We start from the raw sequence: 25,935 nt of genomic DNA, 5'->3' as shown, positions 1-25,935 counted from the left end.
CAACTGAGCTAACCAGCCTCTCCATGAAGTTTCTTTTTGTAGTAATGATAATTTTGACTACATGGGTGTATATATTTGTCAAAATTCACTGAACTGTGCTCACAAAGTGGGTGCATTTTATGACATGTACATTGTAATTCAGTAAAGTTGATGTCTTTTAAATAAAAGAAAAAACAGTTAAAAACGAAAACATTTGGGCCCCATTCCTAGTGATTCTATCACAGTAGGACTAATATGGGGCCCAAATATCTGCAATGTAAAGAAGCCCCATGGATAATTATGCTGCAGGTTGTTTCACTTACAGGAATATTATTGGTATCTATGAGCATCCAACTCTTAGACAACAACTCAACTAAGCAAGCAAAGAACATTCAGAAGAAAAGTTTGATTTTTGTGTGTGCCCTCATTCCATCCCTCCAACCTCCACTCTTCAGCTGGAATACTGATTGTTACAAAGTATCCTCCTGGGTGCTCTGTTCTCCTTACTGGTGGCTCAGCTGTGGATAAGCTTTCTTCACTCATTCTTTACAAAAGGAAGTCTGCTAGGAAAATAAATGGGAGAAAGTAAAATAAAAACACATAACAAGTGCAGAGAAACCAATATATTTGCAGAGCACAGATCTCTTTCCCATAAGGTCATTCAAGTCTGGCACCAAATGGGTTTGGCTGGCCTGCTCACTGGGCACACGGTATCCACAGATATGCCTGCCATGGGGGAACAGCAGGTAGCCAGGGAGCCTAAAGGACCACCTGTGTGGCGAATGGAACAGTACAATAGATATGCTAAAAGCAGTCATAGCCCAGAGGAAAGGGTCATTTCCCTGTCAAATTAGATTAAACTAAGATGCTCTATTTCCATTCCTTAATCTTTTCCTGGTGTCTGACATATCTTCACGATCTTCTGGCCCCTTTCCACTTGTTGAAATCCTTCCTGTCCTTCATGGCCCAGCTTGAATAACACCTCCTCCCTATCAGATCCCCATAGTCAAACACAACTTCTACCTTCCACCCTGGAACTTCTATAGCACTTGGCTTGAAGAGCTCTTACAGAAATTTTGATTTGTATTTTAGTTATTTTTGTGCACACAATATCTACTCTACTGAATTGTAATCTTGTTGATTATAGAAATTATAATTTATTATCTATACTAACTGTAGCCTGCATAGTTCCTAGTACATAGCACTTAGTGGGTATTTTACATACATTTATTGTAGAAATTATTGAGTGCTTCAGTCCATGCTAATTCATATCTCTGAGCTTTTGCTTATACTGCTCCCCTTTTCTGGAAAACCCTTCCCACTTCAAGTGTCATTTCCTCCAATAAGCCTCCCCAGATCCCCACGCTGTTGGGCTCCTACAGCACTCTGGGCATATCCCTATCTTACCACTTACAACCACCACTGTATATTGAAATTAAATATTTATTACCTGTTTCACATACTTAATCATAAGCTTCAAGAAGCCAAAGATTCGGGCCAGCCCGGTGGCTCAGGCGGTTAGAGCTCCATGCTCCTAACTCCGAAGGCTGCCAGTTCGATTCCCACATGGGCCAGTGGGCTCTCAACCACAAGGTTGCCGGTTCAACTCCTCGACTCCTGCAAGGGATGGTGGGCTCCATCCCCTGCAACTAAGATTGAACAGGCACCTTGAGCTGAGCTGCCGCTGAGCTCCTGGATGGCTCAGTTGGTTGGAGTGCGACCTTCAACCACAAACAAGGTTGCCGGTTCAAGTACCGCAAGGGATGGTGGGCTGTGCCCCCTGCAACTAACAACGGCAACTGGACCTGGAGCTGAGCTGCGCCCTCCACAACTAAGATTGAAATGACAACAACTTGACTTGGAAAAAAGGCCTGGAAGTACACACTATTCCCCAATAAAGTCCTGTTCCCCTCCCCCAATAAAATCTTAAAAAAAAAAAAGAAGCCAAAGATTCTATCCTCGTCATCCTTATCTTGCCACTACCTAGTCTGGTGTTTGGCAGTAGTATGAATTTTATAAATGTTTTTTTCAAACAGAATGATCCCTTCAGAAGTTTCTGGAAGCATTAGCCTCTGACACAGAAGGCCTGGTTTATCTACTTCGTGTTCCTATCAGAGTGGCCAAAACTGTCTTGAGCTCTAATTTCCAGAGAACACCCGGCATAAACGACGTTCCAATTCTAAGTTTCCTCTTCGCTGAGCGAAGAAGTAGGACTAGGTGGTCTCTAAGGTCCCTTATAGTCTTATGATCCTGTGTTCCAGAGAATTCCCCAGCAGAATACGTTGTTGCGTACAAAAGAGGCAAGGGCAGCCTCTCCTCAGAAGATCTTTAAGATGAGCCCCCCAGCCCCTGGGATGGTTGGACGTAGGGAAAATAATTCGTGACCCTTTCAGAGCCCGTGACTTCCTCCTTTTAAATATCTCTCTCTCTTCTTTTGCCACCTTCCTTTTTTCTGCTTCCTCGTTCTCCCAGCCTCTCCCTCTTCTTTCCCTCTTTCCTTATCTGCTTCTCCCCGTCCCACAGCACTTCCCCAGTACCTCTACTTCCGCCTCGCCCGCTTTCCTTTTCTCTCTGGATTTATCTTATCCACCCCAGCTCTTCTTCGTGTATCCTGCTCCCCTGCCCACACTCTCACTCGCCCCCCTCCTCTTCTGTCAGCCCTGCAGGAAGCCGAGACTCCTCACGAAGCCGGGAAGTGGGAGGACGAAGCCTGGAGTTGGGAGGGTGGGTAGGTGGGCCGTGGCGCCGCGGTCCCGCCCCTCAGTGCGTGTGTGAATGTGTGGCGGTGACGCGGCGCCGGCGGCGGGGAGGGCGGCTGGGCCCGCAGGAGAGGGAAGCGAGCGGATCGCTGGGGCTGCTCGGCTCCTGCGCGCCCTCGCGCTCCCCGCCGCCCGCCGACGCGCAGGCAGGGCGCAGGAGGCGGCGGGCGGCATGGAGAGCCTGCTAGAGAATCCGGTGCGTGCCGTGCTCTACCTCAAGGAGCTCACGGCCATCGTGCAGAACCAGCAGAGCCTCATCCACACCCAGCGCCAGCGCATCGACGAGCTGGAGCGGCGGCTGGACGAGCTAAGCGCCGAGAACCGAAGCCTGTGGGAGCACCAGCAGCTGCTGCAAGCCCAGCCTCCGCCCGGGCTCGTCCCCCCGTCGCCAGCCCCGCTGCCGGCTATCCCAGTCACTGCTGCCACCGCCGCCGCTGGGGCCCAGGAACCGCTCCAGAACCACGGACAGCTCCTACCCGCTTCGCCACAGCCTGCGCCGGAGCAGCCACAGCTTCAGCACCACGGACAGATCCTGGTGCAACCCCCGCCGGGCCCCAGCAGCAGGGCTCACGCACCCCAGTCGCCCCACCAGCACCCGGTGGCGCCTGGGGCGGTCGCAGACAAGGAGAAGGAGCGTCCCCCGAGTTGTTGCGCTGCCGCTGGAACCCTCCTTCAGCACAAATCCCCCGCTGCCCTCAGCAAGGGCGTCCTGAGCAGGAGACCCGAGTGAGTGGGGAAGAAGGGATGGGGACTGTTGTGGTAGGAGAAAGGGAAGCAGATGGGTATGACGAGGCAAGGGGGAAATCGGGTGAACCTGAGTCTGAAGGACTAGGGTGATGTGGAGATGTCTGGGGTAGACGTGTGTCAAGGAGATCTGGGGGCACGAAGGAAATGATATCCGTGTTTCAGGGTTTAGGAGGTGCTGGGGCAAAGTATCCAGACCATCTTTGGGGACAAAGGAGGAAATACATGGGGTTTAAGTGATTGGGGGTATTGGAAACTGGCAGTTTTTAAAGGAGATGAGATTGGGAGGAAGTTGGGGTGAAGATTAAACTGAAGAAAAGAGAACTGCTGAAGAATGCTTTTAAGTTAGGAAAATTTTGGAAGGGAGTTTGGGTAGTAAAATTATTTGAATGAAAAGTGAGATATGAAAAAGATGAATGCTTGGCAAAGAGGTATGCTAAGAGCTTTAAAAGGGCTATGGCCCAGGAAGAGTAGAATTGGGTTCTGAGGGAATTGAGGAGGCAGAGGAAGAGTCTGAAAAGCAGGAATGATGTGAGATGACAGGGGGGCCTGGATGTAGAGAAAGATGAAGGGTGGGAGAAAGCTTTTTCCAGAGGAACAAGCTGGCGCTTTAGTTGATGCAGTGGGAGTCAAAGGGGGGGCTCATTTAGGGATGCTTACTCTGCTCTGACCTGAGTGGTGCCTTTCTCATGAATCCACATAGAACCAAAGGGTGCAAGGTAACAACCCACCAAGACAATGGGAGACTCAGTTATCGTGTGAGGACTCAGTCTGGTCGGAGCTTTTTCCTCTGACTCAAGGAGGGTTTCTGTCCAGGGTGTTTGGCAGTCGTGGAAAGGGAACAATGATGACAGAGATAGTTGGCAAATGGAGTTGGTATTTGAATGTAATTCCTGTTTAAGTCCCTCTGTTAAGGCTGGTAATTGCAAACCTTGTTTCCTTTTGGTTCTTTGGCGATAACTGGAGTCTCATGTTGAGTCCTGAGAGAAATATGCTAATTAACCTCCCATGAGGGACTCTAGGACTGGAAGCTCTTTCTTCATTCCCAACATCCCTGAACTAAGAATAAGGGAAGAAGAGATGAAAGGGGACTAGAATATTCTCTCCTCTGTATTGGGAAGGCGGTGACATGTCAGCTTCCTTTCTTTGGTTGGACAGGGGATGGGAGAACTGCATGGAAGAACAGCTCAGGGGAAATCAGTACCTGGTCAGAATCTGACGCTGCTGCTGCTGCTGAAGGCTTTGGGTTAGAGGGGAGGAGGAGCAAGGAGAGTCAAGGATCTCAATTTCACCCAGTCTTGGCGTGCTTTAGGTCTGGGGATACTTGTGAAGATTTGATGTACTTCTTAAAAACTCATTTTCTCCTCACATCTACTGTAGAGTTAGAGAAGTTGGGTCAGGACATGTTAGCTTCCATGTTACCATGGGATCCTAGGGGGAAAGATCTAGGATGATCTGACTTAGCAGACCTAAAACATTTAATTGAAACCCCCAAAAGATGCACTTTTCTCCCTCAGCTCCCTCAATGGCTCATTTACTCTTCCTTGAATTTCACCATTTTCTTTCCTTATCTAGCATAAAAAGCAGAAAGACAGTTTTCCCTCGTGCCCATAGCTCATCAAAAGGTCCAAGATACCATGTGGCTTTTTCCCCAGATAAGGGGAAAGAATTATGCCATTCCATTTCCCTGGGGGCAGCCACAGCTTCCTGGTAATGATGGTTCTTCACTCGATTCCTCTCTTCATGGCCTTTGGTGTCTCCTTTTCTTCCACTGCATCCCACTTTGTTTGGATCCCTTCAGAGGACTGTGCAGGCAAGAAGGGTTGAAGAAAGATTTTTTTCTTGGATGAGGACTTTGCTGTGACCCCCCCCCACACACACACACACACACACACTCCCAGTGGCTTAGAGAGTCCCAACTCTCTTGCCCAAGTGCTCTTGCTAGGAATTCAGGGATTTAGGAATTACCTGGATTCCTATCCAGCCTCACATGGCAAAACCAGAAAGGAACCACCATCTTTCCTTCTCCCTTGTCCTGCTTCTGCTTCCCAGGAGAGAACAAAAATAAGAAAGAATTAGAATGGTGGAGGAGAGTGGAAGTTGTTGGAAATCTCTCACTTAGGAAGTTGTACCAGGAACTAAGCAGTTAATACCACCAGTAGCTCCTTCATTTCTCCAGATTCTCCAGCTTTTTCTCCTGCTTCCCAAGTCTGGACACCCAGAGATTTAGAGCTTAGGCCTGGACATGCATGCCTCATATCCTCCCTGCAGCTCTCTCTCCTCTTGGATGTGAAATCATGGGCGTCTTGGCTTGCCCAATGCCTTTTGTGCCTTTTGGACCACCCATTTCTCCCCACTGTTTTGCCTAACTTCAACCCAAGTTTCCCCCACAGAACCTCAGGATGGAATCATCTTTGCTGACTACGTTTGGCCCCACCCTGCTCTCTACTGATGACCCCCATTTTGTATGTCAGTCCTTCTCTGCCCATGCCTTTCAATGGTGCAGAGCTAGATGCAGCCAGCAGGCAGGGAGAGATCTCCATCGACAGGGTGAGGTGAGGAGAAGAGCAGAGCCAGCAGCCCTCTCCCTGGTATTTCTCCTGGGGAGCTCCGTGCTGAATCAGTTCTCTACTGGGGGGGCCGAAGTCGAAGGAAGAGATGGCAGAGGGGGTCTTCGGGTTATAATTTCACTGAAATCTTTTCTCATTCCTTATTTTCCCTTCTCCAGCCTCATTATAGTGAGAACGCTACCCCGGTGAGGTTGCTGAGGGGTGGGTGAGAGTTACCAGGGGCCAGGCATGGTGTTAAATGTCTTATCTCATCACATGGTTTGTCTCTTAGCCCCAGAACTCTTCTTCCTGCCCAAATCCAGGAAAGGCAGGAACCCTGGGGAACCTGGGACTGGGAAATAAAGGATTGTTTAATTGTCATCAGATCTGCATTACTATGCAGGCTGGCCTCTCTCCCCCCTTCAGCTGAGGGAGACAGAAAGGCCTTGGAGGTCAAGCCAAGGAAGCAACGATGTGGGGATGGATGAGTGCAGAGATACTACAGAAGAAAGACGCTCGAGGGGTTAAAATTCTCTTTCTACATGCTTCGTGGCTCTTGCTAAGCTCCAGCCCCCACTGCTTTTCCCTCGTAATGAAAGCAGCGATCTTAGCTTCCTCCTCTTTAGTTTTTCAATCAAGGCTCACAGCATCTACAGAATTGATGATCCCTTTCCTGGCTGGAGCCAGAGCCTCAGCTCGACCTGGCAAAGTCGCCTCCTTACCACGGAAGCACATGACCCTACCTGAAGCTACTGGCTTCAGTATGACCACAGCTTCTCTGTTTGAGCCCACCCACCCAGCCACACATTTAGAACCTGTGGATACCAGGGCTTGCCTGTGTCCCCGAGCCCATGGGCAGAGCATTAATGGAGGCTGGGCAACATTCTTGCATCATAATTCAAAGTTAGTTCCTACCTCAGACTCCTCACCTCCAAGTGGCCATGAAGTCTGAACGGCTCAGTAACTCCTGTGCTCTTTTCCTTCCTCTCTTGTTTCCTTCTATACACTTCCTCTTCCTCACTGGTTCCCCCTTTCCCTTTTTCCTTCCATTTCCCTTCCCTCCCCCCACACAATTTCTTGCTCCCATATTTTCTTCTTTCTGTCCTTTGCTTCTACATAAGCTGCATAAGGAAGTCTCCTCCTCTTTACTCCCATCCTTTCAGCATAAAATAAATCTTGGGTCATCTTTTGAGCTTCATGGTCTCATAGTGACTGAGGGCTGGAAGATCATTGCATGTGCTTCGTACCCTGTTATCTAAGATGCTAACTGGAGTAGGTGTCTTAGCTTGGAAATGCAGCTCATGCCTGGGCCGTCCTGGGAGCTGCAGACAGAGGATGAAGGGTCTGTCAGTCAGTCAAGTCTATTGTAGCAAGTGTCCAGCCCATTCAAATCCCTGCACTCTGTGCTGTGGAAGGACAGGAAAGAAGCAAACAGTCCCGGCTTAACATATGGGAAACACATATCTGGAAACATCTAAACAGGTATAAGCAGATTGCAGTTGCCTAGAGCTACCCTCTATCAGAAAAGAACAGGGTGACAAGGGTGAGCATACAAATCACGTTCAGAGCACACAAAGAAGGTTTTCTTGGTTGGAGTCAAGGGTTTCTATCAGGAACAGAAAGAGCCCAGGAGAGCTGGACAGGGGACAGAGCCCGGAAGGTCCAATGCACAGAGCTATCTGGACTGCATGTGCATTTCATCCCATCTTCTGACTGTATAGCCCCCCACTACCCTAACCCCATCCCACCAGGCAAAACCCTCTCAACAGGGTAAGGAGAGCCTCACTCCTTAGGATCCCTTTCTATCTCGTGCCTGGAAAGCCTGGCTGCTGAAGAAACAGCATTATGGCCAATGCTCACCAACCTGCCTTTCCTTGCCTTCCCCTGTCCCCAGCAAAGAGAGGACTTTTAGCTGGGAAGCTGGAAAATGGGGCCAGAATGAAGGCTCACTGAGAGAAGGGGGTGCGTGTCTTTTTGCTCACCTGGAAGCTCGCATGGAGTAGGCACTTATAAAGATTTGCTGTCCCCTGCCTTTCCAAGGGCCCAGACTGCTGCTCTCCCCTGCCTTTCACCCAAAAAGAACACAATTCAAGAGAAACAAGTCACTCTTGGCTTTGGGGAAACTCTGGTCTTCCTCCACCAGCCCCTTGGCCGTGCTCCACCCCGGCTCCCCTTCCTTACTCCGGAGCCCTTCCTAGACCCACGGGGCCTCACAAAGTCATCCTCGAACATTCCCCCTTGGCCTGAAACCAAGCAAGAGGAACAGCAGTTGGTCCTGCTGATTCAGCAAATCTCTGTGCAGCCTGAGTTTCAAAGGTCACTCATGAAAAAAAGGCAGCTGGGGTCAGGTCTGGGTGGAGAGCCAATGAAAGATAGAGCGACATGAAAACAGAGGGGAGAGCTGGGCTACAAAGCTCCACCCATGGTCTGGAAAGACACTTGGATCCTGAATTTAGGTCCCGTGTAAAGATTTTTAGACAGATTGGTTTTGTTGGGGAGCCTGAACATTTCTTCACTGGGGCTCAAACATGCTCTCAGTGACCCCGGACAGAGGGCAGCAGCAGCTTAGTAAGAGGTTTCTTAGTAAGAGGTCCTGGGGACACCCTCATCGCAACTGGCAGATCCCCAAATGCAAAGCCATCTGGCAGGATTTTTGAGGCTTGGGCCACTGCAGCTCCTTCCTCTGCTTCTGGAAAAGCACAAAGTGCAGGTTCCCACACAGGCTGCAAAGGGTTCCTTGTTTCCACGGAGGAAAAGGGTAGTCGCCTCCATTTCAAGCAATGAGGGAATTAACACACAAACATAAACAAAAAAGGATCAGGAGCACAGTGAGGGAGACATTAGGTTTTTCAGGCTGAGAGGAACTTCAGGAAACCATAGAATCACAGAATTTTCCTGATCTGGGTGGTTAAGAACATGGGCTGGGTATGAGTCCTGTTCTCCCAGCGACCCGCATGAGGTCTCACAGTCATTATTTATCTCCTTTGAGCCTCTGTTTATTCATTTATAAAATGAGAGGTAATATATACTTTAAAGGGTCGTTGTCAAGTTTAAAAGTTAGACAGTATCATTTGCTTAGTACCGTTCCAGGCATAAAGTACGTGCTCAGTAGACTGCAGTATTTCTACAGGTAGCAAACCCAGGGCCCAGGGCTCCAACAGTCAGACCACAGCAATAGACTGGGATCCAGGTTCAGGATTCCTTCCCTGCTTCCAGACCAGCTTTGTACCTGTGCTCTTTCCACATCTGCCCCCTTCCTCAGGACAATGCGCATCTAGGCTATTCCACATACCTGCATGTGGAGCTCACACTGAAATGCAGCCAGGCAGGACGAATCCACCGTCCACTGGAGATCTGTGATGAGGGCTCACAACTTGATAGCTTGGGAGTTTCCCCTAAGCCCAACTTCAATCTCATCTGTTGCATTTTAAGATGACTTGTACTCTTCTTAAGGACATTAAAAGGATCTGAGTTCCCAGGACTCCAGTGCCCCACAGTGATAAGCATGATCTTCCCCATTTTCTAAATGGTGAAACTACAGTCTCATCTAGTAAATGGACTTGTCAAGGACAAAAGGGGAGGATGGGAGAGATGGAGCCTGAACCAGGAGAATGCCTCCCACTTGAAAAGAATGAAAGCTAAATCCATTTCCCCAAATTCTTCCATCCTAAGGATGGAAGGGTAGGCCTGCTGTTTGCAGGACTCTGAGGTCAGAAAGCTAGGAAGGACAGCAGAGAGGGACCAAGAAAAGGAGAGGCCTGATGCATTGTTGTGGGGGTTTTGGTGTTGCTCGTGGGGGGCGGGTTAGGGGAAGACTCTGCTTTCTGTGGTCAAGCCTAGAGCACATAAGGACTTTCTCAGATGAAATACCTTGTAGGGAAAACATAACACTTGGAAAAGAAAAGATGGGGGGCTTCTAAACTTCTCTCCCAGGGTGTCTGTGGCTGTGAGGCCACCGTAGGGAGACTGCTGTGCGTGCACTGTTGGGGCACCGGGCGTGTGGGATGAGGCAGGCTGTTTTGCTGTTGCTCTTTGGAATATCCCATCCGGAGGGTTATGTAACTGCATGGCCGGTGCATGCGCAGGGCCTCTTGTCCCTGGCAGGCGGGCGGCCCGTCCCAGTCCCTGTCATTTTCTGTGCTGCCATCAGGCCATTTCCTCCAGGCAACAGCTGCAGGGCTTTAGGAGGTGGACTGTGGTCCTGCAGCCCCTCTGGGGAGTCAGGCAAATGTCAAGACTGGAAAGGTCCTGTAGAAGGTCATTTGGTCCAAACTTCTCCTTTAGCAAATGAGAAAACTATGGCCTGAGACAGAAGTGACTGGTACTTCCAAACTAGTTAATGGCAGAACTAGAACTAGAATTCTTCACCCAGGGCTCTTAACAATCTACAGTGACGGACCAAGAGAACCAGTCAGGATGGCTCCGTGGACGTGCAGGGCCAAATGCACAGCTAGCTATGGGGGCTCAGGGGACCCAGTCTCTCTGCCTTCCTTCTAGAATATCTTGCCTATACCAGATTTTCCACCATTAGGGATTCCTTTGGGTACTTCAAGGTTATCCCCTTGTTAAAATGCAAATTACCCCAGGACAGGAGGAAAACAACACATTTAGCTATATCATCCTCATATTTCAGCATGAAAGAGTTTATCTGAGCCATGTCTAACAGCGGATTTGCTAAGTGGGGGAAGGGTGCCATGGAGACACCAGTTGACTAAGGGCAGAGCCCCCCAGGAAGACTGTCAAGAGCCTAAATGATCGTTATCGCTGCTATATTTACAGGGACTTGGAACTGCCTTGCCTGGATCTGGCAAGCACAGCGGGGGGACCCAGGACACTCTCATATTGGCTTCTTTTGGAAAAGTAATTATCTGGACTGTAGAAGGGACACTTTCCCAATGAGCTTCCTGTGTAAAAGGAATTTAGGGAGCATTCTGGTGCTTGGTAAGCTCTTTTGATCCTTTCTAGGATCTTAAAGTAATTTTCGGGGTGGAAAATTTCACACAACTCTCTTGGAGTTTGCTATGGGGCCGGAAGTTGTGGGCAGGAAGGGCTAGCAGGCAGCAGAGGATGGTGTTGCATGGGCCTAAAGATGGGCGATGAGACGCTAACTCAACATCTAGGAGGTATTTGATAAATACTGCTTGTATGAATAAACTCTTAGGACATAGGGCCCAGGCCAGCTTATCCGGATGGAGGGAGAGGAGAGTGTCAGGGCTGAAGAAGATCTCAGCTGACAGGGGGCCCCACTGGGCAGGCAGGGTGTGCTTAGGCCCCTCAGCACAGTTTCTGCAGCAGAGCCTGTGTGAAACCTGGATCAGAAGCTCAGCTCTAAGTCTGCTTGGGCAGTGAGGGTGCTTCTCCCCGCTAACAGATCTGACCTCAACTCTATCTGTGAGCACGGACAGCCCTCCTCTCCCTCTGTGCTTGCCTCTGACCAGTCCAGTCTTCCGCCTGGGAAGCTATATTATTAAGCATGAAAAAGTACTCTGAGTGTTTCATCCCAGTCTCTCCACACCCCCCCCCCCCACACACACACACAGCCTTGTCAGCGAGTTGAACTAGAAATGGGCAATGGGTCTACGAGGATGGGAGGGAAAGGGAACCTAAATTATGGCCATGTCTCCAGGTGGAAAGACACTGAGGAGAGAGAGCTGGATCCTGGGGTCACCATCTGGCCTGGATACTCTCCAGGAACCAACACCCAGGCTTCAGGTCTTTTCTTCCTATTTCTCTCCTAGGCAGTGTCAGCTCTGTTCACGGAAATGTTAGGACACTGACAGGAGGGTGAGTGGGGGTGTGTATGGTTTGGATGTGTGGGGGGGACCGAGTGGGGACGGCTGCGTATGGGTGAGTGCGTTACTGACAGGTTGGGGGAGATGGATGACAACCCACACCACACAAAAGATGCGTGGGCCTCACAGAAAATCTCAGCATAGGCCTCCCCATGACACCCCAGTCTGTCACCCTGTCAGGACTCGGGATTCCCTTTTTCTGCATGGCTTGTTTCATCTTTCTTGGCTGGCCAGTTTCTCCCGAGTCTTCCCCTCTGTAAAATGGGGTGAGTCTACAATGTCTATACTCCAGGCTTTCTATCCCTCACTCTGTCTCAAGCAAGAAGGAGATGGATCTCTGAAGGCTGTGAGCTCCTGGGAAGAAGGCTGCCTGGAGACTGGGTGGGTGCAGGGGTGGGGCATCTGGGATTCTCTATTGAGCGATGGCCTTTGGAAGCTCGGCTACCTAACAGCAGGGAGATGCATTAGATGTACCGCACACTGCAGTGTGGTGTCCCTGCACCTGACCTGGCCTAACTGTGGCCAGAGCCTGGCGCCACATGACCTCTCAGGACTCTGGACGATTCAGGTTAAACCAGCTGTCTCCCTGCCTCCAATCAGAAATGCACCTCTACCCCAGGCAGAGGCAAGGAAATTCCATAATTTCTTCCTTGATAAATGAGACTATCAACCACAATTTTCATTACGTTAAAACAGCAACAGCAACAAAAAGTCTACAAAGCAGTTGGGACTCTCTTGCCTATTTCTAGTTTCAGTGCTTCCTGTGTACAGCCTGGTCTTTACAGACAGATCCTGGAAGCTTCCAAAGGGGCTCATCTGCATCTTTGACAGTCTTGGAGCTACTTAACTCATAAAAGCCCATCAAGGAAGGCCAGAGGGAATTCCACAGGCAGGGAAGGCACTCGTTGGGGATACTATCATTCCAAGCAGCTGGACGCCACCAAGAAGCCAGTTCTCCCAAATCCCGTGCCACCCTCACAGACCCCAAAGTGTAAGCTTGGAGCAAACCCCTTCCCTTCTCTGGCCCAACGGGAAGAAGCACTTTTTGCCTCTCTCTTCCCTCAGCTCACCAAGTCTGTGGCAAAGCAGAGCTGTGAAGAGGTTGCTGCAGAACGAAGGACCAAGATTAGATGTGAAAAGTGACTTCCAAATGATAAGTCTTAGAAAGGAAGCTCAGGATGGAGGACCGAGGGAGATTTAATTTACTCTTTCTTTCAAGAAAAAATAGAAAAAGACAGATCCCTGTGGGTCCGGTGCTGGGTGGCGCTGCCCTGCAGGTCCAGGAAGGATGAGGTGAATTCTGCAGGGTCTTCCAACTCTAAATACTCTAGAGATTTCCACTGGGCTCCCTCGGGCCATTAATGAGTAAAATCCAGGAGCAGCAGGAAGGCAGAGCTCAGGATCCAGCCCCCTCCCGCCTCGAGTCTCCTCCCCCGCCTTTTGCCCCCCAAACTCGCTCAGAGAGCCTGGGGAAAGTCCTTCCTCCTCTGGCCGCGTCCCCGGGGGCTTCTCGGTGGGGAGGGATCGCGGAGTCAGGCTCGCGGCTGTGTGGGCGGGCTGGCGAGCTGCTGACAACCAGGATGGAATCTCCCGGCCCACGCGCCCCTCCGCACATCCCCGCGGGGCGGGCCCCCAGCGCGGGGAAGCCTCACGCCACGGCCGCCCGTCGCCCGGCGCTCGCGCTCCCGCTCCCGCACCCCCGCCGAGCGTGGCGGTGCTGAGTCACACGCTCTCAAAGCGCAGTCTTGGCGCGGTCCCCGCCTCGCGCCACACCTGGCCCTTCAGGCTCTGGTGGGGCTCCCGCGGCGCCTGTCGAGAGGGGAGCGGGGGCGGGAGGGAGAGGAGGGGCTGCGGCGCCCCTGCCGGCTTTGCGGGGCCTCGGCGCCCGGCGCTCTCTCTCCTCCCGCCGTTCCCCTGTGTCCCCCGCCCCCTCTCCCACCCGCGCTGCCGCGGACCCCGCACCCAGCCGGTCTCCGGAGTGTGGCTGTTCCCCCGGTCTTTTCCCGCCCCCGCGCCCTTGCAGGTTCAGCCTGGCGCGCACCCGCATGCCCGCCCACGGCGTCTGGGAGTACCCCGGCGCCGCCGCCCGCCCTCGCCCAGGAACGAGGGGAGGGGAGGGGAGGAGGCTTCGGGGCTGTGTCACCACCCGGTCCTGTTGCTCCTGCCGCCGCTTGGCACCCTGGCGTCCTCCCGGGCCCCAAACCAAGACCCTGTCACCCTCCTTTCAGGGTGCGCGCCCTCGGGGCTGATGTGCGCTTCTTTCCCAGGCCTTGCTCGGTCCCGGCCCTGGCTGCTTTTGAGTGGATTCCCTTTGAGGAAGAAAGGGAGAAGAAGGGGTCTAGGGGGGTCGTGACTAAGGATAAGGGATCAGGACGGTGTCACCGAGGTCCAGTTTTTACTCAGCATCCACCTCCCCTAGACTGCCTTGTCCCAGGACACCTCAGCAAGAGGTGCCTTCCCGTATTTATGTTCGTGTTTTAGAGGATCACATGATCTTAGAATTCTGGGCCAACCTATGATGAAGCATAAGAGTTCAGAATGTGGCCCTGGGTTTGAATCCTGACTCGGTCATGCATTTGCTGTGTGGTCTTGAGCAGTGACAGTGCCAACCTTGGTTTTCTCATCTGTAAAATGGGGGTACAATTAGTACTAATTTCATAGGACTGCTGTGTAAACTAAGAGGTAATGCCAAAAAAATCACCAAGCCAGCAAAGTGCCTGGTGCACAGTGAGGTCTGGAGTAGTTGCTGGTATTTTCGGAACCCTCTGGCAAAAGCTGGGCCCGACAGTGCTTTTTGAAGGCAGAGAGCATCCTTACCTTCCTCTGTCTTCCAGAGGACTCAGAACAGGACTTCTCCTTCCTTCTTTGGCAGCCCCTCAAGTATCTGAAGACAGTCATACTTCCTTCCCTGGCCTTTCTGTCCATTAGCTCCCCCTCTTCCAGTCTTCTTTTCTTTCAGGGGAACACACCTACGCCTTCCTGCTCCACATGGCTTTGTGGGTCTCTGATCTCATCTCATCACAGCTCTTTTAGGATCCAGGAGTGAGCTATGGGGTCCAGGGGGGTATGGCCAGATCCCTGCCCCCAAACTCCCTGCCTGCCCCAACCATGCAAATTCTGACCCTGCCTGGCTCTGGATAGCAACTGGGAACCCAATGGTTTTCTTAGCCCCGGGGCCACAGACAGGACAGATAGCTAATGCCCCTGGACTCTTTCTACTTGAAGGATTCTGTCCTCTGACTTCAGGCCACATGTACTTGGGCAGGTGGCTTTTGTTTAAACACCAAAAATGCCGAACTGTTCCCATGACCCTATTGGTTTTCGTTTTGTCAGCCTGGTTGTGTTCTTTTTTTTTTTCTTTTTTTTTCTTTTTAACTCAATGTACTCTTTTCAAATAGGTAGTACATTGATTGACATATTACAACATTTAAAAGATACAAGAGTTTACAGTGAAAAGTGTCTTCCCACCCATTTCCAACCCTCTCACCCCCACTGCCACCCCACCAGCAACGGCTGTTAGCAATTTCTCATGTATCCTTCCAGGGAATTCTATGTACATTCAAGTGTATGTGTGTGTGTGGGGGGTGTATGTGTGTGTATATATAACACATATTATATATATTTTTTTTCTTTTTTCATTTTACACAACTGGTAGCATACTATATGCTGTTCTGCACCTTGCTTTTTCCCCCTAATAATCTATCTTGGTGCTCTTTCCATCTTTAGTAGGAAAAATTGTCTCATTCTTTTTAATAGCTGCAAAATATTCCATTGTATGACTGTGAATCTAGGTCCTTTCTTCTTATCTGCTGAGAGTTTGGAAGGCAAGCTCTGGACAGCCTGCCTCTGTATGACCAGGGGTAGGAGTGGGCAGACATTATTGAGAGGCTCTATTTGAACGTGGCCCTGCAGGTGCTGACTTGCTGCTGTAGTACCCTACAGACGTGTAAATTACAGTAGAAATAAGCTTCATCCACTGTGCTTCCCAGCCTAAAAACCTTGCACCAATCTTCTAGCGTGGCTTACTTTTGTTCCCTTCCTTAGGGGAGCTGTCAGGGTGTTATAATCTGGCGCAAAATGAGCTGAAGGTGAGTCCTAAAATCCCATCTCCTTCAGGAACTCTTCCTGATCTGAGAAATAAATTGAGATTCTCGTAGCTTCTCCCCTTGCTTAACCACCCCAGGCCGAGCATATGCCAGTCCTCGCGAAGAATGAAATGAATTCTTTATTGCCACAATTCAAAAGTGCTTGTTTTCTTCTCTGTTCAAATTTATGTTCATGGCGTCTGTAGCTTTTCTTTCACTTAGCAAATGTTGATTATCTACTGTGTACCAGTTACTATTTCAGGCACTGGGGTACAGCAATGAATCAAAACCCCCAAAACTTTTCATGAAGCATACAGACAAAAATAAACAAGGTTAATAATTAATACATATAGAACATCTGATGGGGTCAGTGCTCTGGAGAAAAATAAAACAGAGAAGGGGGCCTGGCAGTAAAGGGTTTTAAACAATTTCAAACAGGATCCCCTGGGAAGGCCTCACTGAGAAGATAACACCTGAGCAAAGACAGGAGGAGGCAGTGCTCTGCAAGGTGGAGGGGCATTCCTGGCAGAGGCAAGAGCCAGCACAGGGACCCAGCGAGGTGTGTGCAGGGAGTGTCCTCTGAGGTCTGATCAAAGCCAACATGGGGGGTAGGCAGGGCAGGAGAGTGCAGGGGTGCAGCAAATCTTGTAAGAGACTCTCAGCTGAGATTTCCAAACCCACCAGGTCGTGTGTGGAAATGTGTGGGGACTTTTTACTTGTCACCATGGCTGGCAGGGTTGAGGGGAGGTTCTAGGTACTTTCATGGTAGCATCTTTGCCATGGACGGATGTATTTACTGCAAACATTTTCGCCCCATAACTCATTGACCACAAGGCAATTCTGCCGTAAAAAGGATAAAATAACTGGTTGACAGTTTTTGTTTTGTTTGGGATGTGGGGGAGGGTGTCAGTTTGGTATCACTTCTCCATTGATGAAGTGGTGGAAAAAATAGTTAAATAGAGGTGGTCGTAAAATAGTTAACGTTTCTTCCAGATGACAATTTTTGCCCCATGAGTTAGTTGGTTTCTTATTTTGGGAGGAAAAAGAGAAGCATCGAGGGGCCTCTTTGAGGGTACAGAGTTGAACCCACATTTCCCATAGAATGAAGGCCAATGCTGAGGTACATTCCACAAAACAAAATCAGTTATTTTCACAGTGTTGCCATGAATCTACACAGATTTTAAATGTATTCAAATATTTTGTGTTTCACAATAAAGCCTTTGTAATTTTGTTATCTTTTTTAAATGTCCCTCTTTTATTTGTTGTGATTTTATCTTTTTTACAGCAAAATTGCTTTACGGCCAATTAGTTGTGGGGCAAAAATGTTTGTGGCACAGATGCTCCATCAAATCTTATAAGAGATTCTCAGCTGAGATTTCCAAACCCACCAGGTGGTGTGTGGAAATGTGTGGGGACTTTTTACTTGTCACAATGGCTGGCAGGGTTGAGAGGAGGGTTCTAGGTACTTTCATGGTAGCGAAACCACACGGACACGGGAGGGAAAGTGTTGCTCCACTGGCATTGGGGTGGGGGGGCAAGGGCTGTGTCAGACATCCTATAATGCACGGGACAGTCCTGTGCCCAAATACCAGTGTCTTTTGTTGAGAGCCACTGAAGGGCCCTTGAGTCTGTTGTGAAGAATTCGGCCTTTACTTAAAAAAAAAGGAGAACAAATTGGATGGTTTTGAGCACAGAATGCTTAAAGGGAACTTCAGTGGCTCGATTGCATTTAAGTTGAGAATAGACTGAAGGTGGAAGAAATCCAGAATCAGGTAGGAGGTTGTTGCAATGTCCAGGTAAGAGATAAAGCAGCAGCAAAAGTGGAGATAAGCAGTGAAAGCAACAGTGCTTCTTGAGGGATTAATGTGGGGTGTGAGAGAAAGGCGAGCTGAGGGTGAGTCCTAGAGTTTGGGCCAAAGTTGCTGGAAGGGTGAGATGGAGAAATCTGGGGGTGGGAGGTAAGATGACGGGTGGGGTTTTAGACATGTTAACTTTGAGATGCCTGTTAGACATTCAAGTGGAGACGACCAGTAGACATTTGGAAGGGACGGGAGTTATGAATTTGGGATGAGTTTTAAAGCCTTGAGCCCGAATGACATCACCTAGAAGTGAGTAAAGAAGGCGGAAGAGGAACAGGGGTGGAGCTTTGGAGCACACCAGTGTCAAGAGGTGGGGATGGAAGCTGAGAAGGAACCGCCAAAGAAGGAGGGGCGAAGCTGGAGGACCACTCTGGTGTTTTAGCAAAGAGGTGTTTCAGCAAGGAGGGCAGGAACATGGAGTCAGACACTGGAGCGAGAGGAGCAATGAGAACTGTCCACTCGCTTTAGCAGCACTGAAGTAATTGGTGACCTTGAAAAGCGTAGTTTTGGTAGAGTGATGGGGGTGGAAGCTTGGTTAGTGTGGGTTTAAGGGAGAAGGGAAAAGAGACTTAGGAGACAAATCAACCAAACACAGTGATTAGGTCCTGATTCAGATGAAGCAACTGTAAAAGGCATTTACAAGGCAATCAGGGAAATTTGAACACAGATGATGTATTAGCTGATGTTGGAGAATTATTGTTCATTTAGTTAGGTGTAATAATGATACTGTTATATCCTTTTAAAGTTCTTACTTGTTAGAGATACATTCTGGGTGAAATTATGTTATTTCTGGGGTATGCTTTAAAATATTCCAGCAAAAAAGTTGGGGGTAGAAGACTAGCAAAATGGATGTTTGAAATTTCTCTAATAAAAAGTTTAAAAAATGAGAGAATGAGAGGTAGTGTATACAGTGAGTATAGAAAACTCTTTGCTGAGTTTTGCTACAAAAAGGAGTAAAGAAATTGGATGATAGCTACAGGGGGAAGTGGGTTCAAGACTGAAGATTGTTTGTTAAAATGGGAGCAGCAATAGCATAATAATGGGAGGCCATGGGGGTGGGAACTTTGAGCAGGGGACTGATGTGATCCACTACAGAAAACGGGGTTCAACGGGCACAAGAGGGAGAGCAGTGCTGCAAAAGAGCCTTGGAGTGCAACTCACAACCATTTGATGTTCACTTATTCAATCTTTCTTTCAACATCCATGTACTAATTTCCGCTGTTTGCTAGACATTTATGTATATTACCTCATTTCATCCACACAACCCTAATAGGAAGGTATTATTATCCCTATTTCACAGATATGGTAACTGAGGCTCAGAGATATTAAGGTGACCCACCCAAGGTCACATAGGTAAAGTGGCACCTTCAAGATTCACATGAAAGCTTTAGCCTCTTATATCCTGACATAGCTATCCCCATTTTGGGGTAGGGGGTAGTGGACGGGTTCCCTTGTGGTGTGGGAAGTGCTCCCTTAGGCAAGGCCTGATCCAAAACATGGCTCAATGTTCAGGGACAAAAAGGCTGGAGGCTTCATGCCCGTATGGCAGTTGTTCATGTTGCTGCAGCTCTGAACTTGGCCCTCGGCCTGCTCATCTCTGTCATGCCATGCAGGACTGGGCTAGAGGGCTGGAACAATGCCATCCATATGCAGCCACGAGATGGATGATTTGCAGGTCATTGCATCCTTCCATGGGCCACGTGGTTTCAGTCCTGTGTGTGTGTGTGTGTGTGTGTGTGTGTGTGTGTGCGTGTAGTGTCGTACGTGAAAATATTTATATGTGTATCTATGAGTATTTATATGTGTATCTATGCACATCCATGAGTGAGTGTGTGTGCATTCATGTACATGTGCATGCAGGATTGTGTGTGCATAGGTTTGGGGAGTTTATATTAAGTGTGAGACTGGGAATACAGTCAGCGGGCTGTATCTGTGGGTTCTGCACCTGTGGATTCAACTAACTGTGGATCAAAAATCTGCAGAAAAATTTTACATGGTTGCTGATGTGTACTGTGTACTCAGGCTTACATAGTTGTGTCTATACTGAATGTGTATAGGCTTTTGTTTCTTACCATTATTCCCTAAGCAATACAGTATAACAACTACTTCCATAGCATTCACATTGTATTAGATAGTATAAGAAATTTAGAGAGGATTTAAAATAAACAGAAGGATGTGCGTAAGTTACATGCAAATACTATACCATTTGTATGTAAATACTATACCATTTATTTAACAGACGAGCATCCTAGGATTTGGGTATCCACAGCGGATCCTGACGGACAGCCATATATTTAGGACCTATGTGCATTTTTCCCCCTTCTTCCGCCTCCCCCCCAAATCCGGTTCAAGCCCTTGTTTCTCAGTCTAGTTGTGTAGGACACAGCTCCCTGGCCCACGCTGGTATCATGGGGCTTGCGCTCCCCCGGCTGAGGCAGTCGGTCACCAGTGGTTGGTTGGCTGCTCACAGCCAGTCACGGCAGCTCTTACAGGCTGCTGGCCACTCATGGTGCCTGCCAGTGGCACACAGCAGCCCACGGCAGCCCACGGCAGCCCACAGCAGCCCACACCGATCTCCAGCTGCTCACAGCAGCCCTGCTCCAGGGAGAGCCGTTGTTCACAATCTTAGCTGTAGAGGATGCAGCTCACTGGCCCATGTGGGAATCGATCCGGCAACCTCGGCGTTAGGAGCACGGCGCTCCAACCGCCTAAGCCACTGGGCCGGCCCCCTGTGTACATTTTTATGAGAGCTCTGGATATGTTCATGAAGTGAGGTGTACATGTTAGTGTGTGTGTGTGCACCAAGGGACATGTGTGTGTTCATGTGTATGAATCTTTGCACACACCCAAGCAGGTGTATACAAATATGTTGAGTGTAGTTGGTTTACCAGAAGCAACAGGTGCTTCTGTAGGTATGTGAGGTTGGTGGGCACACATGAGCAGATGGCTAGGAGTCAAATGAAGCTGTGGGTTTGGCTGGGTGAGATTTTATGATTCTGTCTAACTCCAAGAGTCTGCCTGTGCTATAAGGGCAAGCTCAAGGCATTTTCTCTCGCGGCCCAGTGGCAGCGCCCTGCAGAGGCCTGCGTGAGGCTGAGCCGCAGTGAGAGGGTCCAGGGGCTGTGTGCAGCAGTGGAAGGGCCTGGGGCTGGAGTCTCAGCTGTGGGTTATAGGAGGTACTCCACCCTCTCTTAGCCTTCCTTTCCTCATCAGTCAAATGGCGTTAATATTAACATTAATTACAATTATAATATATAATACTATTGTTCCTACTACCATCATCCACTGGGATTATTCTTAGGGCATTCAAAGTGTTTCATAAATCAGAACCACTGCACAGATGCAGTTACTATTATTGATTGGGATTTATCTTCACTATCCCTGGAAAAACAATGCATGCCCATAATTGATTAGCATGGGAGAGTGCGGCCACGAAGGCACGCTGCTCCAGCATTGTGAGGTAGGACACAGTGCAAAGCAGCTCTGAGGCGGGCATGGGCCGGATGGCCTTGATCCGTCCTCTCTAGTTGGCTCTGCCCAGCAGCCAGGCACTCGTCTGCCAGGTAATAAAATCTCCTGTGAGGGAGGCTGGCATGGTGCAGCCCAGCTCCCGGCTCTGTCATTCACACAGACTCCCTGCCTAGCTCTGGACAGCCTCCTGGCTCCCTACAAAGGATGCTGGGCTTCACAGAAATAGATTCTGAGCTAGGCAACTGAATGGCTCTGGGGTTGCTGGCAGTACCACCCTATTGGGCAGGAAGCAGAGAGGGCAGCGTGCAGCTTGGGGACGGAGAGGAAACCTGACAGTTCTGGGACTGCGCTGGGTGGTGAGCATGGAGGAGGGGAGCTTGGGGACTCTGGGCACACTCAAGTTACAGGCTGTTTCCTGGTCTGAGTTAGGCATCCCCAGACTGCTAAGGTGAAACCAAGGCTGTGTGATGTTAAGCAAGTATCTTAGTCTCTCTGAGCCTCCTCATCTGTCAAATAGGGATTAAAATAGGGAATATATGGAAAGGGCTTGCACATGGCCTCACACATATGATGGTGGTGGTATCTCTGTGGTACGTACGTGGACTTTTGTCTCCATGCATGTGCACATTTCATGTATATACATGTTTAATTCCCCATTTCACTCTAGCATGCTCAGTAACAGAGACTTATTCACGTGTTTAGTCAACAAAAGGTATCTACCACATGCCTCGAGCCAGGCTACATCCTATATTGGATGTAGACTCGAATTGGTCGCAGTCGTGTGCTCTGTCCTGGAAAGCTCACTCTAGAATAGGGAGATGCAACCTGTATGTACACACTGGCAATACAACGTGGAAAATGTTCATGTTGCGGCATGCTAGTGTCACAAGGAGGCTGCTGTGGGCGTCCAGAAGTGAGTGCCACAGCCCAGGCAGGGGCAGAGGCCAGCAGGGGTGGGGGGCAGGCACAGGGATGAGCTAGGGAAGACTTTGCGGGGGGTGGGGTGGGGGGTGGAAATGTCTTTGGCGCTGGGCCCTGAAGGCCGGGTAGAATCTGGAGCTTGGCACCGCCTGTGGTATCCGGCTGAGGCTTCCATCCACTTCCGTCTGTTTCCTAATCACAAAACTCGGATATAGGTAGAAGCTATGCCAACCCCACTGCACATTGTGAGGCTTTGAGGGTTCGGCTCCAGGGCTGAGGGTGAGGAACTCCAGGTCTAGGAGCAGCAGGAGTGTCCTAACTGGGCACAGTTTTCAGCACGTTAGAGATATTCGCTCATTTAGTCCTCACGACACACTGAGGTGGTAGCCTATCTTACAGGTAAGGAAAGTGAGGCTTGGGCAGGCCAAACTGCTAACTGGAAAGTGGCAGAATGGGACTCTGAACATTGGCCTCCTGTATGGTCCAGGTACACATGTTCTAGGCTGCCCCTGCTACATGCTAAGCATTGCACACTAAGCATGGCATGTGTTATCTTGTTTGACCTTCACCCTACCCTGTGAAGTTGGTTCTTTTATGACCTTCCCTTCACAGCTGGGGAAACTGAGGCTGAAGAAGGTCAGATAATCTGCCTGAGATACCAGTGCCATCCTGGTGGCCCAACCTATAGTCTACTGGCTTTCTATGGAACCATGCTACCTCCTATGGTTTTAGAAAAGGCCTCGATGAAATTCCTCCTTCGAGTATTTGTGCCTTCCTCACTGTTCCATGCAGGAGCACTCCTAGGAACAGAGGACCTCAGCGCAATACTGGTTCCGTCCCTTACCAGCTGTGTGACCTCAGGAAAAGTAGGTCATATCTCTGTTTCTCATCTGCAAAGGAGAATAACTAGGTGTAACTCACAAGGTGGTGCAAAGATGAAAAGAAAATATGCGAGAAAATGCTGTATAAAGTGGGCAGTGCTGTAACGAAAGGAAGAGGCAGCAGCATTGTGTGCCCACCGCTGTGGTAAATGTGATAAAGAAAGCACCCGGCAACAAAAGCAAAAATCAACCAGTGGGACTACAGTAAACTGAAAAGCTTCTGCGCAGTGAAGGAAGCCATCAACAAAATAAGAAGGCAACTGAAGGAATGGGAGAAAATATTTGCAAATCATTAATTTTGGATGTGATAAGGGCTTCATATCCAAAATATATAAGGAACTTAGATAACTCATTAGCAAGAAATAGTCCAATTAAAAAAATGGGCAAGGGATCTGAATAGACGTTCTTCCAAAGACATATGGATGGCCAACAGGTACATGAAAAGGTGCTCAGCATCACATAGGAAAATGCAAGTCAAAACCACAGTGAAGTACCACCTCACACCTGTTAGAATGGCTATTATCGAAGACAAGAAATAACAAGTGTTGGCAACAGTGTGGAGAAAAGGGAACCCTTGGGCACTGTTGGTGGGAATGTAAATTGGTGCAGGCACAGTGGAAAACAGTACGAAGTTCCTCAAAAACTTAAAAAATAGAACTACCAAGCAATCCCACTTCTGGATATACATCAACGACAATGAACACAGGATCCTGAAGGGATATCCGCACCCCCATGTTTATTGTGACGTTATTCACAATAGCCAAGACATGGAAACAACCTGAGCATTCATCAGTGGATGAACGGATAGAAAAAAATGTCATATATATATATATATATATATATATATATATATATATATGCAATGGAATATTATGTAGCCACAAGAAGGAAAGAAATCCTGCTATTTCTGACAACATGGATGGACCTAGAGGGCATTATGCTAAGTCAAATAAGCCAGACAGAGAAAGACAAATACTGCATGATTATCAGTTATATGTGGAATCTAAAAGAAAAAAAAAATCAAACTCAGAAACAGAGAGTAGAAAATTGGTTGCCAGTGCCTGAGGGATGGTGGAATAGGGAAAGGTTGGTAGAAGGGTACAGACTTTCAGCTATGAGATAAAAGGTCTGAGAATCTAATGTAAAACGTGGTGACTATAGCTAAAACACTATACTGTGTAAGTGAAATTTTAAAAAGGAATGCACTTGACCCAGGCAGACTCTGCCCTTAGTTCAGCAAATGTTGACCAGGTAATTGGTGGCTGGCCTGGAATTTGCCATTTGATTGGGAAGTATAGCAACTAATTTAAGAACGGAGTGACTACCATTTATTATACACTACTGTGGGCTGTGGGCTGAAGACCTAAGACACATTTCCTCATTTAATTTTTTAACTATCCGATGAAGAACTATAATCATTATGCCTGTTTGAGAGATAATTGAAGGGCTCAGAGTGGTTAAGAAACTTTCCCAAAATCACACAGCTATAAATGGCAAAGGTGCTATGTATATTCAGATCGGCCTGATTCCAAGCCAAGGTCATTCTCCTGTGCCTGCCACCTCCATGAAATAAAATCACACTTTCAGAAGGGCATGGTGGTGATCCACGAGATGGGCTGGGAAGTAGAGGAGTCTGGGCTCAGGACTTGCAGTCAGGAGGCCATCGCAGTAACAACTAGCAATCCCATGCTGCCTCCACTCTGCATCGTCTACAAAGAGTTTTCGTGCTGGTTACCTCTTATGACACAAAGCAACCTGGTGTGATAGTGGATTTCACAGATAAGGGAACAAGCTCAGAGAGCTCGAGTGACTAGCCCCAAACCACTCAGCTAGATGCCGATCTAGAACTGGAACCCAGGCTTCCTGTTTGGCCCACTGTACCCCGCAGCCTCCTCTGTGGCACTAGAATAATGCAGGGGGCTGGGACCAGGCCTGGGTACAAAGCCACCTTCAGCCTCTTCCTAGCACTATGGCTTCGACCTTGTTACTAAACTTCTCTACTCATCTGTGAAATGGGGATGATAATATCTACCTCTTCAGTCTATTGTTTTATAGTTACTGTGTGTTAAGTTCCTGGCAGGCAATACATACTCAGTGAATAAATAAATGGACAAGCAAGCAGTTATGGAGTGTTCATTGTCTTCTGAGCTCTGTGGGGAGACGCTGAGGAGAGGGCATCCTTTCTGTTGGGGAGAGGTTGGCTTGATAACTTCTTAAAGAAGTGTGAAAAGGGGGTGGGGTCCTCTGTTTGTAGTTTGAATTGCAAAATCTGCATATAAGTAAGTATAAGCCACTTCCTTTCTCTCAGCACCAACTTTCTTATCTGTAAAATGGGAATAATGCAGCAGTAGTGCCCATCTCACAGGACTAGCAGGTGTGAAGTTCTGTATTAATCCAATCAATACCTGATGCAGAGATGTGGTCTCTCCTGAAAGCAGCTTGTGAGGAGATGGGGAAGCCAACCATCAGAATCTGCTGTGAGATACATAATAAATCACCCCAAACTTACTGTCTTGTAACCACCCCAAAACATGCAACACTTGTTTTGCTCAGAAATCTGCTCGTTGGGGACAACTCTTTTCTACCCGTAGGGCATCAGTTGGAGAGGCTTGACTAAGGCTGGAAGATTCATTTTCAGGATGGTCCTCACATGGCTGGTGGGCTGGTGGTGGTTGTCGGTTCCTTCCCACATGGGCCTCTTCATGAACTCGTCTGGGCTCTGTCCAGCACGGGGACTGGTTTCCTCTTATGGCCATGAAGACAAGGCGGAAGGAGTAGGAAGAGCAGCAGATCACTTCCCTGGAAGTTGAGGGAGGAGACTATTTCTAGAAGGAGGGTTTGGCCAACAAATACTGCAGAAAAGCCAAGCAGGAACTGGGAAATTCCCAGTGGATT

General features: G+C 48.9%; 1 protein-coding gene across 5 annotated transcripts in view; it reads left to right on the top strand.

The window, feature by feature from the left end:
- The first annotated feature begins 2,764 nt into the window (after nucleotides 1–2,764).
- IQSEC3 (IQ motif and Sec7 domain ArfGEF 3) overlaps nucleotides 2,765–25,935 on the top strand; it is a 103,217-nt gene continuing 80,046 nt past the window's right edge. For all 5 annotated transcript variants that reach the window (XR_002135809.2, XR_002135810.2, XR_002135808.2 and 2 more), the window contains exon 1: nucleotides 2,765–3,464. Coding sequence is in view for 2 of the 5 variants with exons in the window: in XM_019711319.2 (XP_019566878.2) it covers nucleotides 2,911–3,464 (554 nt within the window). In the remaining 3 variants the exon portion in view is untranslated. The remainder of the gene's footprint in view (nucleotides 3,465–25,935) is intronic.

The sequence above is a fragment of the Rhinolophus sinicus genome, linkage group LG02 (assembly GCF_036562045.2).
Source record: "Rhinolophus sinicus isolate RSC01 linkage group LG02, ASM3656204v1, whole genome shotgun sequence".
NCBI lineage: Eukaryota > Metazoa > Chordata > Mammalia > Chiroptera > Rhinolophidae > Rhinolophus > Rhinolophus sinicus.
The sequence above is the reverse complement of the archived record's forward strand: the minus strand, read 5'-3'. Positions and strand labels throughout refer to the sequence as shown.